At 38.2% G+C, this 17,518-nt stretch overlaps 1 protein-coding gene across 1 annotated transcript in view; it reads left to right on the forward strand.

The window, feature by feature from the left end:
• LOC140146677 (monocarboxylate transporter 13-like) overlaps positions 1–7,962 on the forward strand; it is a 46,131-nt gene extending 38,169 nt beyond the window's left edge. Inside the window, exon 5 of the mRNA XM_072168547.1 lies at positions 7,608–7,962. Within this exon, the coding sequence (XP_072024648.1) occupies positions 7,608–7,789 (182 nt within the window). The 3' untranslated portion in view covers positions 7,790–7,962. The remainder of the gene's footprint in view (positions 1–7,607) is intronic.
• Positions 7,963–17,518: the final 9,556 nt, after the last annotated feature.

A 17,518-nucleotide genomic window follows, 5' to 3' on the forward strand; every position in this document is an offset into this window, starting at 1 on the left:
TTATGAAGAAATCGAGTGTTTTTTAAAACACAAGTATAAAAATGATGATGATGATGATGATGATGATGATGATGATGATGATGATGATGATGAGGAGGAGGAGGAGGAGGAGGAGGAGGAGGAGGAAGAGGAGGAGGAAGAGGCCGGGGGAAGAGGAGGAGGAGTAGGAGAATATCAATAACGACGAAGATGAGGAGGAGCAGGTAGAGGTGGATGTCACATTTGCAGACCATCTGCGGCTTTTATGATCTTTTTCCTGGCCAATGGCGATAACGGCATAACGCTAACAAATTCAACTTTGAGATGTTGCCTATATAATAAATCTGTTTAACATAATGCTCAGTGTTTAAAATCTATTTTGTTTATATATATTTTCTTTGCATAGGAATATGGCTGGCGTGGTGCCATGCTTATCCAATCTGCAATGATTTCACACTTGTTCGTCACCGCAGCTCTTCTAAAACCACGTATATCTCCTAAAAGAGCAGAAACTTTACAGACAAGACCGAGTTTCACTCACTATCACGAAGAAACTAAAACCAACATTAACGAACTAAACCCAGATACTAAAGAAATATGGACTAGTTCCGCAAGCCTTCATATGTTTGACAACATTCTGACTTCATCTAAGAGCACGACAGTTTTATTCCGTGAGGAATCCAACGATAAACCTGTAAACACAAAATGGAGCATTTTGTCGATTATCAGATCTTATATCGATAGATTTGTTTCTTTCCTGAAAGTTACTTATGGTTTGTCTGCTCTATTCAAATCCCCTTTGTATCTGGGTACAGTAGCCGCTACATTTGCTGGTGGACTTGGATGGTTTGTTACCTCTATCCATCTGGTGGCTAGAGCAGTGAATACCGGTATCTCACAAACTGACGCCGCTTTATTAATAGCACTCGTTGGTATAGGGAGTTTTATTGGACGTGCAGGACATGGCTTTGTGATAGACAGGAAATGGATGGAACGACAGACAATGTTTACAGTTAGTTTCGGAGTCACTGGAGTCCTGAGCCTCATGAATCCACTTATGGATACATTCCGGTTGTTGTGCGTGTACTCGGTGTTGTATGGCTTTAAGGTTAAACAAAGTGTTGAAGGGCTTTACCTCCAGAAAAAATATATTATTACCTTATACGTAAGAAAATATGTCTACTTATCATGTGAAATAAAAAAATCCGGAAAAAATGTGTGAAAATGTGTTTTTAGCCTATTTTTTAGCTCTTGTCAAGCACTATTATTCGATTTGTTTACAAGCGCCAAGCAACTGTCGTCTAGGAGAGTGATTGACATCTTTATTATTAGAGAAGAATGGAATCTGTATAGTTCATGAATATTCATGTAGTATTTATACAACCTGTATCCCAGCCATTTTGCTTAGCTATCATAATCGTTCATATACGCCCATATGATCCATGGTGTTAAACTGATATTCAGCAACTTTATATCTCTCGATCTTTGCGATCCGAAATATTGAATTTCAACTTTAGGCACATCTCTAGCAAGATAATTAAATACCTGTCACAAACAGAGGTCTTGAAATGTTACTTGCAACGTTAAAAATGTGAATAGAGAACAAATCGGGTTCAAACATGCTTCAAAAATATGGTAATCGCGTAAGGTAATTGTCAACGCCTACTACCAGAATAGCCGGAAGAGGGCAGACTTCATAAGGGAGTGTTCATAATATATTTTAGTGGGGGACAAAGAATTTGAAACTTATTTCGGGAAATTTCCTGGGTTTTTGGTTTTGTTTTTTTATTTTATCTTCCTGTTCGGGTGTTTCGGTTGGCACATTTTCGGGTCATTTTCATGCACTTCACAGGAGTTTTTTCGTGGCTTCTCTATAGCTGTCGTGTGTCTTTTTCCCCACGTACAGGGTATAAATAAGGCCGTGTAAAATTAATATTTTGGTTCTCGTCGCCTCCCTCCTCGATTGCTGGGATTTGTCAGATTTTTTTTATTTTTAGATTTTTCAATTTTTTAGACTTTGGAATGATTTATGAAATCTTCATACATATAAATAAGTTTATTAGAGAACAAGCATCACTTCCAAGTCTTTTTGTGGTACTCTAGGGGTTTATCCTCAGAATCTCACATTTGAAAAAAAAAAAAAAAAAAAAAAAAATCGTTTCCTCGAGCACCGTTGGAGAAGACCGAAAACTACTGACAATGCTAATTTTACATTGAAAAAAAAAAAAAAAAAAAAAAAACACCTCCCTCCCTCATCAATTCATGAAAATCCTCTGGACGAGAACCAAAACATTAATTTTATACGGCCTAATAAATGAATAATAATATATGAAAAAAAGAATCTGGAACTTCAACGTCAAAAAACAAAACAAAAACAAGACAAACTGTACCCTGCTAAAAATATCAACCCCTATCCTCTCTGAGAATAAAAATAATAAGACTCCAACCTCACCTGCAAAAAAATATTTTTTCGGGGGATAATTTGGGATAAGTTCGGGCCTATTTTATTGCGACAATTTTCAAAATCTATAAGGTGAAATACGGTGTCGTGGGGATGTGCGGCAGATTTGGGGTGCATTTTCAGCCATTTAGTTTAGACTCTGTTGTATTTTTAGCCATGATTTTATTGACCCTCAGTGTCTTGAAAATTAGGTTTAAGAAGGGTATTTTTCAATGATTTTCTCGAAAAGTAAAATTTGCGAAAACTTTCAGTCCAAAAGTTGATACAATTTTGGGTCTGTTTTATTCAAATTTGGTTTAAAATCGTACCGTAGTTTTTCGGAGTCACAGCCTCACATCCTTACCCAAACCAACTTGAGAAGGTTCCCCCGGGGTGTGTGCAAATTTGCAATTTATAGGCCTACACTCATCATTTAAGCCTAAAATCAAAGTGTTAATACCATTAACACTACCATGGCCCGTTTTGTCGTGATGACTGGCTTCCAAAATGTAGGCCTATTTTAAATTATAAATCTGGTCCCGCTAGAGGTGTGTTTTTACCCGCGGAGGTCTCTCCTCGGGTTCGTGGATGTGCCACAGTTTTGGGGTAGGCCTACCTTTTCAACGACTATGATGGGTGGGTTTACAGCGAAGACCAACTTTTGGGCGCATTTTGGCAAAAGTGCCCAATAAAAAAGCGTCAAATTAGGCCAAATGTGGGTGACTTTGATCCCCGCGGTACAAATGTTTTGAAGAGACCCGCCCGAGGTGTTTTTATGGTCGGGCCTGCTAAAACCTTCCGGAATCAAGCATGGGTAGGCATACCAAAATGCCTTGAGACCCCCAACCCCCGCGCCGGGACCTCCATGACATGATATTCTCCGCGAGTCCACCAGAAAATATAAAAATATAACATTTTGATAGGCCTACTAGACCTATATTTGTCTGTAAACCTTTCTTGTAGTTGTAGGCTACCGCGTATGTCTACCGTGATGACAGTAGCGTAGCTGCCGGGGGGGGCAATTGCAAAAATTGCCTATTTGGGCCCCCGCCCCCTAATGCAAGGAAAAAAAGAGGGAAAGAGGGGGGGAAGAGGAAAAAAAGAGAGGGTGAGAGGAGGGGCAGAGAGATGGGGAATCCAAACGATATGCAATACAGCTCAATAGGCCTACCATATACGATTATTATCAATAAGCCTGGCAAAAATTGTCTATTTTGGCCCCCGCCCCCAGTGGGAAATTTGGTGGATTTGGGCCCCGCCCCATAGGGCCTACAATCTTGCCCCTCCTGGAAAAAATCCCAGCTACGCCGCTGCGTGATGATGTTGCAAAGTTGCGGAAGTTCATTCATAAATTTTCCATTTCCACTCGACAACAACCCGGGACAACAACAGGCCAGCACGCAGCGCGCAGTAGCTAAATCCCCGAACTAATCAGAGACATGTGCATTTCTCTTTCAACAGAAAATATGTGACCATGTGACTGACACGATGTACGCTTCAAATAATTATGCTCTCGGCGTCGAAAGTATGATAATGGCAAATATTTATAATGAACACTCCCTTATTTAGCCACACCTCAGTTCCTTTCTCGGTTGCCTGGTATATCAGCAAAATCCTACACCTATCGCCTTCCCTTGGTAAAATCCCTGATAAAAACTCGTGATATTGAAATTGAATTTCAGCGCCAGAACTTCCGTCATTCTAGCATCATGGATGGATATGCAGTGGCGCCGCTAGGGGGGGGGGGGCAGGATTTCCCCCAATATTTTTTCTTTCCCACCCAGTTTTTAGGTAATGATCCCCACAATTATGTAATTTTCCACTTTTTGCGGCAATTTAGTGCAATGATTTCCAAGTGCCCCCGTCTCAAATTCACTTCCCCCACCATGCCCCGCGAAAAAAAATTCTGGTTCCGCCACTACGGGTATGGCCATAGCTAGGGGGCTTTCCCACCCACCCCCAGTTGCCCTTGGTTATGCTGGACGTATGAGAAATTTAGAGCTTGTTCAATTTTTAGAAATTTTAAAGGTATATACAGTGTATATATAGCCTATTAAAACGGATCACAGTCAAATAAAATATCGTAGGCCTAATAATTTTACCAATGGCATTTATTGAGCTGCTCCTATGGTTTAATATTGATATTATATGATTGAGCTCCTTGTCAAGCTCCTGAGTACAGGGACTAACTGAGCTCCCGCTATTTTCAGAAATGAAGGCCTGGCCTTAAATGAATAATTAAGATTGAGGCAGCCTTTTGTTTCATTTTACAGAACTTTTTTTTAATCCCCCAAAATTAGTGGGTTTTTTTTAATGGGGAGTAGGCTTTTAAAACGAAATTCAAATTTGGCAATATTTTCCATTGCTTAACGAATTGATCTGCGTGAAAATTCCTAAACATGTGGCCAGAGCGGGATGAGTGGTATAAAAATCTTAACTTGTGAGAAAGGACGTAGGCCTATGGGGTTGTATGAGGTTGTGGATCACGAAATGCCCTTTAATGTGTGCTAGGTAAAGTCATTCTTCCTCCCTTTCGACATGCCAAAATTTATTCCCTCCCCGGCCCCGGCTTGCCAAAAATTGCGTTCTCGAAATCGAAAGGCTGTGCAATCAGTACCGGTATTAGCCTACTAATTATAAGCCAAAATTTCCAAGCGACTCGCTAAAAATCGCTTGCCTCCCGTCTCGGCCAGCCAAAAATCACTTGTCCGCACCCCCTGGACTGCCAAAATGCCCCACCCCTTTGCATAGGCCTAGGCCTAGGCCTATATGCCAATTTTTTGGGATCCCCAATTTTCATACCCATACCTTAAATGGATTTCTAAATATCTACCTGTTGCAAGCGCAGCAAGCATGAAAATGTGCACATTTTTTTCGCGCCCTAACTACCCCCCCCAACATTTTCCCTCCCATGCACCAGGTTCATTGGCGCTAGATTTTAAGCTAGAAAATACCTAAATATTTTAAAATCCAAACTCGGCAACACCACTTTATCGGGCAAATAGAGCCCGTCGTATACGTAAACAGCGTGCTTAAAAAAAATGAGAGTGTCACTTTTGTCCAAAAATTTCGAATTTTGGCCTTGAGCAGCGACAATCAGAGGTAAGAAAAACACAGTATGACGCAGCTTGAAATATAGAATCACTATATCAATTTTGAAGTTTGTACTTCAAAGCACAAGCCGAAACGAGGTGAAATGGTTCTAAAAAAAAATTGATTTCGCTGTATCTTTTTATCGCGAAACTAGACAATTTGACAGCAGCGAGTCGGAAAAATAGCAAATATCTCAATTTTCTGCTGTCGAAATAAAAATTTAAATAGCACCTGCATATAGAAGAGGGTTTATAGAAATAATGTAGGTCAGAATTTTGTCTATGAAATCGTGCACGGAATTGTTATTACTGGTTACAAAACGACATACAAGTGGAGGCCATTTTACTTCAAATTCGGCAAACATGTAAGCTTACTAAAACAAATCGAGACAAGCAATATCAAGAATGAATATGCACATTCTTTTATTGACTTGTTTGTAATGTGCGTCGTAGTTCCCAACAAAATCGCCACTTCCACTGAGAAATTATGGCCGTGTTCCCAAAAATCTTGATGCTCCGGATATTGAAAAAAAATTGAAATGTTTGAAAAGTACATTTCTTTTTGAGCCAAGTGGAAAATTCAAGCATAATAATAACCCTTACACTTTCAGCTTTTAGACGTAGTTTGCGTTTTCTCTCTACGATATTTATTTCCAGAAATAGATAATTTTAAAGGGGGCTACATGCAGTCTCATTCTGGATCGATCATTGCAAAGTTTAGTATAACCTTAATCATGGCATAGCAAATTCGCTTGTGTTTGCTATGATGAAGTTACAGGTGTCGAACAACAAAGCAGCTGCGGCATTGTCATTTGGGACATTGGTACTAGCTGTAGCGAACACGATTGGAGGTGTATTAGCAGGTAAGATCCTGATCAAGGATCAAAACTGGAAGCGGCACTAACTTAAATTAACATATCCTAAACTGGCCTCAAAAAGAAACGTATAATTTTCCACAAGGTCATATCTTAAAATCATGTCTATAAAAATGAACAAAAATTACACACATGATTACTTCAATACTCTACTCTAAACACATGTCAGTAACCAAGCATATATCCAACTGACACAACAGCAAAATGCACTGACATGGAACACCTTCCTGGACCACATTCACATCCCAACAGATTTCTTTTGCTGGGTTCTAATTACGCGCCTGTGAATGTGGTCCCGGAAGCTGTTCCGTGTCAGTGCATTTTACTGTTGTGTCAGTTGGACAACTGCTTGGTTACTGACATGTGTTTAGAGTAGAGTATTGAAGTAATCCTGTGTTTATTATTTGTTCATGTAAAGGCGAATAATTGGAACCAAGCAAAAGAAATCTGTTGGGCTGTGAATGTGGTCCAGGAAGGTGTTCCATGTCAGTGTATTTTGCTGTTGTGTCAGTTGGACAACTGTTTGGTTACTGACCAGTGTTTAGAGTAGAGTATTGAAGTAATCCTGTGTGCAATGTTTGGTCATTTTTATGGAGAGGATTTTAAGATATGACCTTGTGAAAAATTATAAGTTTCTTTTTGAGGCCAGTTTATTGTTATCAAAATGACGTATTATTATTCAGCTGTTGTGCTGAGCTCGTTTGAGGCGTTTGATGCACATGTTAAGCTAGGCTCCTTTGAAAAAGGGTAGGAATGCCACAAGCGACCTGCGAGTCACCGTTTTGGGTAGGAATATCAATGACAGGACTGTGACAACTTTTGATTCTTTAGGTAGACTAAGTATTGTTGGTTGAAGCAAATTCGATTTTCATTATCTAAATCAATATATTATTTAAAAATAACACGTTGATGTTTTGCAAAGTTCATTCTACAAATCATATACTTTGAAAACTTGCTTGGTTTATTGTTGTTAATAAGTTATGTACGTTTTACAAAAGTGTTATTGTTTCAGGCCTATGAACATAACTCAATTAAGAACCACAGGAACTACTTAAATATATCTGATATTTGATTCTTCTACACGTTCGTTCGCTATGAAATGTTCAATGCAATTTTTGCCAAAGCTCACTACCATTTGCAAGATGCTGTGAACTACCTAATCGCTACAGTTTAAAATACATTTAGTTGCTAACCTTAGTACAAACTTTTTTTTCCTCTCAGGAGTTTTGTTTGACGCTACCGGAGGTTATGATATTCCTTTCTATTTTGCTGGTGCTGCTATCTCAATCGGAACTTTGATATTATCTATTGTGTTTACCATAAACCACTGGAGGAAAGATAAACTCAACGTGCAAACTAGAAGAAGGAGCTTGTTTCTACGCTCTCAATTATACGCGCAATAAGACTCGACATGATGCAGTCATGTCTACAGTAGAATTCACCACGACCTTTGCAGGACTTAAACCCCATTAAAAGCTATTAAACCAAGATAACACTCATTGAAAACAGCTCAACTGATTAAATCATATCTTCTCTGGTTAAATACACACAACATATGTTTCTGATTTACATGTACAATGGAGCAATAAGCTGGTATTATAGTTTCAGTTGGGTGAACGATTATAAAGCGAACGCTAGAGAACAATTCTGTGTGAGCTTTTGTTTACGAAATGAGACAAAACTCTGCATGCTTATTGTTAACCAGTGTTCTTGAAAATGAGAAGCATGGTGGTTTGCAGACTTAACACGGTTTGGAAATAATTTCTTCATATTTTTAGTGTTATCTGTCGTTTACATATCCTTCCTAAAACACCAAAGTACGAATATTTTCAAACATCTAAATTAGCTAATAATTTAGGACATGTTACAAAACTATATTTTCTAGAATTTTAGAAGAATACTTTTAATATTGGCCGGTTATTTTTCACACAGCGACGTTAACTATATCCCCATACTTCTAACACACGCTATTTGTAGAGGTCACGCGTCAATGGTAAGAGCACTGTGTATTGTGTATATAGGAAAACGGACAGTAACTGCAGTATGAGAACTAAAGAATGACATCAGAAAAGATGGGGCAATAATTTCAAATAAGGCCCGCTATCTCTAATTTCAAATAAGGCCCGCTATCTCTAATTTCAAATAAGGTTCGGTATCTCTAATTTCAAAATAGGCCCGCTATCTCTAATTTCAAATAAGGCCCGCTATCTCTAATTTCAAATAAGGTTCGCTATCTCTAATTTCAAATAAGGTTCGCTATCTCTAATTTCAAATAAGGTTCGCTATCTCTAAATTTAAATAAAGCCCGCTATCTCTAATTAAAAATAAGGCCCGCTATAAGGCCTATCTAATTTAAAATAGGGCCCGTTATCTCTAATTCGCTATAAGTGGCACAATTGTGATTTTACCCTGTCATTGTTAACTAAACATATCTCGAGATTAAGATAAGCAAATTGAACAGAACAAACGACATTTGAGAGCTAAGACAGCGCCCTTGACGTTGATGTAAGCATCATGTCACAACGGTATTTTCTAATTGCCAAAGAGGGTGCTTTTTACTTGCACAATTTTTTTTGAGATCAACATTGATTTTTCATCATCATTAAGCTTTCTATATGTATACGCAGGCAACGCAGGCAAGGGAAGGTTGTTGAATTTAGAAGCCCTGAAATCACAGAAACCAGCCGTAAACTCAATACTAATGCCAAACCCGTTACTACCTCAACGGGTTCTAAAAACATACCTTAGTAGCCGAAGAAGATGTACGTTTTTTTGCCAGGGCAAATACAGTTAAATATTGAGAAATGTAAGCAAAAATAGCTAGAAAAGCCTTCATGACGATCAGATCCATAGAATTCAGTGTTCCTATAGGTTAAATACCACTAATTATGTATTACACGGGTTTCAATGGGAATGAAAATGACTAATTTCGGGTGGAATTTTCTCATATTCAGAACTCTCACAGTTAAATGCCACTAATATCAGGTGAAACTATATGATTTAGATGCCAAATGATCAAAAATTCAACATAGGTTGACCTGAGACTTTTCTTGTTTTAACGCACTGAACCGTAAACACCTTAAAATGGCAGTGCGCCCTCGAAGCTGAAAGTTACAATATGGTAGGGCGAATATTTACTAAAAACCGAAGCCATGCGTATGAATTTTGGTACTATCCAACAAAAATGTCATATAATGAGAGAAAATATACCATTTTGAAGCATCAAACCCTAAAAAGTACCTTTTTGGCTATATAACTTGATCAATTTCAGCGATTTTAATGCAGTCTTTTCAGATGCCATGCAAACAAATAGTTACTCGACGTATTTCCATGTATCGCCCAGGCCTATTAGTGGTATGTAACCTGATGGTGTAGCAGCGACAGAACATATAAGGCCACGCGTTTTGAACTCGCCACACAAAAATGGTGGTTTTGTTACGCTTTTCCAAATCGAGACTCGTTCAAATTGTTATATCTCTGCTTAAACAAAAGGTATTGAAGTGTGTTTGGTGTCATGTTGTAGCTAAATGTGTGCCCTAACAGACCTCAAAGGAGAATTGTTTATCAGCTAAGATAGTGGAGTTAGAGTTGTTTGAGTTCAGAATGGCCGAGGTGGGGGATGAGGCGGTGGCGGATGAGGCGGTGGCGGTATGTGCAAAGTCTATGGGAAATGAAGATTTTGCGTGTGCGCGTTGAATCAACTGATCATATCTTTGCATCCATATGGGCTACAGACATGGTTAAGAGCTCTTTTGAAAGATTATTTATTCTGCTAATTGTTTTTAATCATTTTGAATTCTTTATGATTGGTTTAGTCTATGAAATGCAAACTTTTATGTGCAAAACTACCTGTTTTCATATAAACACTGTAGTAAGCAATGCGGATGTCTTCAAAATCTAAAAGTTGCCCTAATTTTTTAATTACTTATCCTATCATAATCAAAGTTTACATTTTCTGAGAGGAAATTTGATGAGGAATCTAAATATGGACTTACTTTTTTGTATGGGTTAGGGTAAAATGTTTCAGTTCAAAATATGTTGAATTGTAAAAAATTTGAACATATTTTGGGACACCCTGTATTCCGAGATTACCAAACAGCTGTGATTTTTTTTCTTCCAAAGTCAGTAGGCTCCCCCTAACCTCTAACCAAATCAATGTTCTTTACTTTCAGTTTAGAACTGCAAGTTAGTAATAAGCAATGCATTAAGTGACCCATTTTTTATTTGGATTTTTTTTATTCCACCCTGTATAACTTCAAGGTCACCCTGTACAATGAGTTGAAATGTGTATATTTAAATTGCTTTTGCCTTCAGCTTTCCAAAAAATGTATACTTTTGCTAGTTTAGGGTTGATAGTTGTGGAGATATTCTAATTTGAAACTTGATTGGTGTAAAAATTCATAATATTTGTGATGTAACGCTAAGGGTGGCGAGTTCAAAACACATGGCCATAAATGCATATTGTATAAACGGGGAGAACTAAAATCTACATAATAATTATGAGCTTTGTTGCAAAGCAAAACCCCTTACACCCACTTGACCAAAATTCAGTGTGTCCCCCGTGCACATGCGGTTAATAATATGTAATAAATTCTGATTTATTATATTGTACTTTCTAGCTTTGACCTATGAACCTATTATGGCCACAATTCTTCCTACTAAATTTATGACACCATAACCGCCTTACCCTAAAGAGTCATGTCTTATATACTAAATCCAGGCTGGTCAAATCCCACCTCTGCCGTCTCTGTCTCAGTATGTCAATGATCACTTTGTGAAATGAAGTGCATTATTTTACCAGCGTGCTTCACAATTCGTGCAATACAATTAGCGTTGAGTTTTAGAGAGAAAACAATAGTTTCAAATTATTTCATATCATCATCGCGTCAAGTTCTGAGGAACATTATTAAAAGAAATACAGCAATATAATGTAGTACATTAATATTATGGCAACACATGACTATATTCATATAATTTTGAAGCTGTATGTATTATCTTCAGCTGTGTTATAACTGATAACTTCTAGAAATGCTGCACTGGAACTCCCTGGGGATTTAATTCCAACACTATATGCCTCTGGTCCCTTGAGGCCAGACACGAAAACGTACATTAAAACGTACGCTCCACGTGCTGCGTAAGGGGTGGTGCAAAAATGGTCAAAAGGGGGGGGGGGTGTCAAGCAATTTATGGCAGGTCGAAGGGGGGAAGCAATTTTTGGCACAGATATTTTGGGCATCGTTTCTATATTATGCCCTAAAAAGGTATAGAAAAAAACATTAGGAACACGTTCAAATATGCAAAATTACCTTATCGCTACGCTCGCATTATAATGATAAGACAATTTAAGGTTATAAATTAGGGTTCCCCAAAATCTTAGTGTGCAAAGGGGGGGCAAAGATATTTTGGCACGTCGAAAGAGGGGGAAAAGGTTTTTTGGCACGTCGAAAGTGAATAATTTTGTAAAAGGGGGAAATTAAAGTTGAGAATGACTCAAAAGCATCTGCATACATTAGGATGATATCACATTTAGCTGTTTAAGCCTAAAATTTGGTTGTACATGATGTTTTGTTTGAAAAACTAATAAATGATCCCATCCGTGTTTGAGAATTCACCACCCCGGGGGTACACATAATTATTGCACAGCCCCTAATAATAATTGACCCCTCACGCTTGCAGGCACAGCAGGTACTCAATTGGGCACTGGTGGTTTAGTCCTGCTCGATAGTAACTTAGGGACGTACCATTAGATATTATCAGTAGGAGGGGCTATGGGGTTTAAAAAAAAAAAAAATTCACCCACTAGTCAGACGAAAAAAGATTCTGCCTGGCCCTAACTCCCTATAGCCCCTCCCCCGATCATATCTAATCTAATGGTGCGTCCCTTAACTCATTTTTGAATAACGCTCAACCGAAGGAAAGAAAAAGAGCAAGGTACACCAACTTCATGTGGGGAAACAAGACTAACAGGTGGGAAATCAACAGCTGAATTGCCATATGTGTGTAAACTAGTAATTAGGCAAAGTTATTCATATGAAGCGAACAAATTTTCCCGGTTGCAAAATTTGGACCCGGTATTATCGGACGATAAATACTACGCTAATTAGCGCTATTATACTCCCTAATTAGCGCTGCGCCATTTCTTTCGAGAACCGCTTTCTATAAACCGAGAAGCGATATTCCCCAGTAAAGCTAAAGTTATACTATATCGCTGAGCATTGGCGATTCGTTTTTAACCAATTATAGTGATTTTTGTTGCCTGGCGAAAAGCGCTCGACCTTTGGTCAAATACCAATCGCTCGTCGCTCAACGATGGAGTATAAATTCAGCTTTAGGCATGACTTTGCATTCTTTTATAAGGGTACCATGGTACTGGAACTTTTGGAATCCGACAATTTATCATTTTTTAAAAGCTTGTAACTTTATTTCGGCAAGACATATCATATCATCCAATGAAGTATAAACATTTGTAGTATCAAATACTGCAATCAGCGAGGTTATTGAATTGCTTTATCGCTTCCGACGACGTGAGGCATCTTTCACGTGTTTCATAAAACAAAATATTTTGGAAAGGACTGGAGTACAATTTACGCGGGGAGTACATGTAGTGAATCACCTACATCATAGGATTTGCCTCTGAAATCTAGGTGGGCTTACACGTTACACCTGCAACTTTTAGAAAAATAAGACCTTGTAAAACAGATAATAATGGAAGTCCAGAATCAAGGCAAGTTAGATTTGATAGAACCTGAAGAAGGCTGTGCATCACTACCAATGACTGATCTTACGGTAGCGGCAGAAGATGGAACCACACTCAGTCTGAAAGATGAAGATGATGGTGGTGGTGGTAGTGGTGATGGTGGTGATAAAACTACTTCACCTGCATCAGATGATACAATGAACTGTCATCAACAGATAGAATCTCCAACAAAAGATTTAAAATTTGCTCCGACGGTGAAAGATAAAGAGGAAAACGCAGAAAGCAGTTGGGATTCTGAAACGCTTGACGACGATGATGATAGGGAACCATCGCTATCACCAAAAGATACAGCATTAGCGATAAAATTTGCGGCAGAAGCAACAACTTTTGCGGCAACCTTAACGGATAAGAAGGAGGGGATATCCGATTTCCCAGAGGGTGGATGGGGCTGGATGATAGTGGTCGGCTTATTCATTTTGATGTTTGTTTTATTTGGATGTATATTTTCATTGTCTGTGTTTTTGTGGAATGGATGACGTATTTTGACGCCACTGCTACAGAAGTAAGCTGGGCGATATCATTGACTCCTGCGTTGGCTGGATTGGCAAGTAAGTAGTCCCGAGTTCAGAAAATACAGCGCTGAAAATATATATTATCTTGGTTTTGCTAAATGAAACATAACTCAATCCTAATCCTTCAGTTAGTTATAACTGGCAATGAAAGTCAACTTTTAATAGTTGGTCAAGTGGAAATAAAGGGCCAAAAAAATGTGCTGTAACATTCAAGCTCAAGCCTTGTACAAATACTAATTAAAAGTCAAGCATTCTAATTTTTGAAAAATATATTTGCTAATCTTTTTCATAACAATTATCAAAAATAACATAAAGTATCGAGCTAATGTAACATGCTTTTCTTTTACCAAAATTAGTTTTACGAAGACTCAAGTTTAATACCTGTGCAGACAACATCTTAACTGTCTTTTGAATAGGGTAGTATAGCTAACCCACCCTCCATAATCTTACCTAATTTGAGAGTGGTAATGGGGCTAATTTGTAGCATAATTGACTGTTGATGATTATATTTTCTTTCGAGTAAGTACCCCCCCCACTTCTGTGCAATTTCAGGAATGTACAATGTTATAAATATACTGCTCTCGGTTCAGTATAGGGGTCTATGGGCATACCGGACCGACCTTTTGACATTAGGCCTGGCAGAAGTAGGAGAGATATTAAATTGGACATCAATCTTCAGTTATGCCTTGATCTTGAACTTTATAGCTTGAGAATCTCATGTCCACATCTCGGTCATACTACACCCTTTAAACTGAGCATAGGTGGTGGAAATGGGAATAGCATCAGGGGATTTCCTGTTTATAGCTGAGTTGAGATTTATTCCAAATGCCATTATTTTGTGTATCGTTAAGTTTTACTGTAGCAGGCTTTAGTTAAATACCAAGTATGAACTGGGGAACTTTTTATGAATGAAATTATCTTGTTCAAAGCATTATAAACTTTTGAGTCAAATCATGTTTTAATTGTTAGTAATTATTTTGATAATAAGCATATTGTCATGAATATAGGGAATAGATATTACCAATTCAGGAAATATAGGATAAACCAAGACTTGCAACCATTTGTATTTTTCTATGTTGCTCAGAAGCTGAGATATAGGACAAACTATAATGAAAAATGGCGGTCATTTTGAAATCCAAGATGGCGGCCTAACCAAATTTAGCTACAAGTAAGACAATGGTTTTAATGGAATCTCTGGTATCACAAACATGGGTATTGCCACCATTTTATTCTTCTATGTTGCTCAGAAGCTGAGATAAGTTGCGCCGAAATCACGGGATTGCCGAAATCCCGGATTCCAGCAAAAACCTGCCGAAATCACGGATTTGAAATTTGTTGCCGAAACCCCGGGATTTCGGCAGCTGCCGAAATCACGGGAGTGCCCGGGATTTCGGCAGGTTTGCCATAATATCTGCCGTACTGTTGCTGTAGGCCTATTGGAATTTATTAAATGGTGCATTCGGGTGCAGGTGGGGTGTTGCGATAAACTACATTAAGAGTGTATCTGTTGGAGTACGTTTAAGGGTATTGTTGGGGTTTAAGGATACATGTTGCATTTATAAATGTTGGGGTGTCAAGGTAGGCCTATACGTTGTTGGGGTTCGTCAAATGGGATTTCCAAGATTTACAATGTAACTTCTGAATTGGGGTAATTTTATTTATTTATTAAACGAAATATAAATATCTAGGACTTTTTTATAATTATTTTCTTGAATTTCGATCAACTTCCAACAAAAATGGTTGAACTTTGGGTGAAAATCATGCTTTTTAATGATATTTTTTGGTTAAATTGTGCATTTTTCAACCAGTTTTTGGTGAAAATTTTTCAACAACACGTGTGATAGTCATAGATATTTATGTCTAGTTTTCAAAAATTAGTAAAAAAATACTGAATATTTATTCTGTTCCCACCCCAAAAAAATTGGGGAAAACACGTTATTTTATTTTTTTCACCAAAACTAATAGGCTATTTTTTCCCAAATTTGGCTCAAAGAATCAATCGTCTCAAATAGGCCCCTATTATACTCATTCCTTTTCCTAAAGTTGTACAGTACATCCTGTAGATACAGAGCACGCAATCACGCCATCACACGATATGTTCTCTGGCAGTGTCAGCACATGCACGTTATTTTTCTCTCCTCATCTCGCTTGCCTAAATCCCGGGATTTCGGCAGAACCGTCTGTTCGGCATCCCGTGATTTCGGCAAAGCACCTATAGGACAAAATATAATAAAAAAATAGCGGCCATTTTGAAAATCAAAATGGCGACCAAAGACGCCATTGAAAAAAATGGTACCTTACTTTTTTGAAATCAGCACCCCAAAATTGACAAACTTAGGCAAAAAAAATCCATTTTGGAACTCTACTAATGTGTTTGGACATTGTTCAAAAGATCAGCGTGGTTCAAAACCTTTTGGTGTTAAATCCAATTTTTTGGGTGATTCACTCAAAATCGGGCATTTTCCCGAAATTCTGATGACTCGGTTGGATTCCTTTCGGTAAATAACTTTATTGAAATCTTTTTCTTTTCAAGGTCCTGTTGCCGGAGCGTTGTGTACGCGGTTCGGATCCCGAAGAGTTGCCCTGCTTGGGAGTGCTATAACATTTACTGGGGTAATATTGGCAGCGTTCTCACAAACTGTTACCCATCTCTACATTACACTCGGTGTCATGCTAGGTAAGAAGATTTGTTTGTGTGCTTGATAAACATTGTTTGTTTGTTTATTTGTTTGTTTAAAATTTATCGTTCGTTTGTACCTTGTGAACATAATGTATCTCTAGTAGTCGTATGACAGATCAAAGGGCTTTGTAATGCCCAATCTAACACAGCATAAGTTAAGGGTTCGAATTCATGCAGTGCCACATCCAGTAGGGTATTGGTTCCAAACGAACCATTTTTTTTTCTCATTTTTGATCCCTCAACGAAATAGTTCTAAACTGTTGACTTAACTAGAGTTCAAAAATGGTTCTTTAAAGAAACGAGGACAAGAGGGGTTAAAGCTTACATAACTTTCTTGGTTCTTTATTTGGTTTCATTATAATCAATTAGGTATATAGAATCATTTTAGAAAGGTGTTATAGGATAAGAGGACAAAAAAATTCTATGGACCTTTATTATTTGTCTTAGAGTAAATGTCAACTGGGTAAGGGTAGGTGAGAGAGGCGAGGTCTACTTTTTCTCTGTTGACAAGGGGCAGTATATAGTGAACGGCTCTTTTCAGAGCCATGATAGGCAAGGGGCGGCCTACATGTCTCATTCTTAGTCACATTGTCTTGAAGAGGTCAGAGCTTCTCCTGACGATTCAAGCTTGACAGTTCCAAGCTTGTTCGGCGAACCCGCTAAAAACGTAGGCAAAAGTTGGGTAAGGGTAGTTACGGTCACCAACAAGATATACCCAGTCACTCACTAGAATCCACAACATGCTCAAATATCAAGGCACAGTTCGTTAACCCCAATACATTTGCATATTCATTGAATGACCTTTGAAAATTTGGGTACAAAACTCATTACTCTTCAAATTGACGTCAAATTTTGCACTATGATTGTTTAATTGAGGTTATTGAACTATGCCATTTGGATGAGGCCATTGTGTTCCATAGTGACTTTAGCCCTTTTTTTACAGGTATGGGAAGTTCACTTGTATGGAGTCCAAGCCTGGTGATGTTGGGACAGTATTTCCACAGGAGATATGTGTTGGCAAACAGCATTGCATTCTGTGGGTTTAGTTGTGCGCAAATAGTCGTCCCACGATTAACACAAATGCTTATAGAGGTATGATGAAATTAAGAATGTTGAATAAGAATTAACGTTTTTGCTATTGCTGTAACTGTAGCTGTTGTTGCTGTTCTTGTGACTGTCGTTA

Source organism: Amphiura filiformis, chromosome 2 (assembly GCF_039555335.1).
Source record: "Amphiura filiformis chromosome 2, Afil_fr2py, whole genome shotgun sequence".
Classification (NCBI taxonomy): domain Eukaryota; kingdom Metazoa; phylum Echinodermata; class Ophiuroidea; order Amphilepidida; family Amphiuridae; genus Amphiura; species Amphiura filiformis.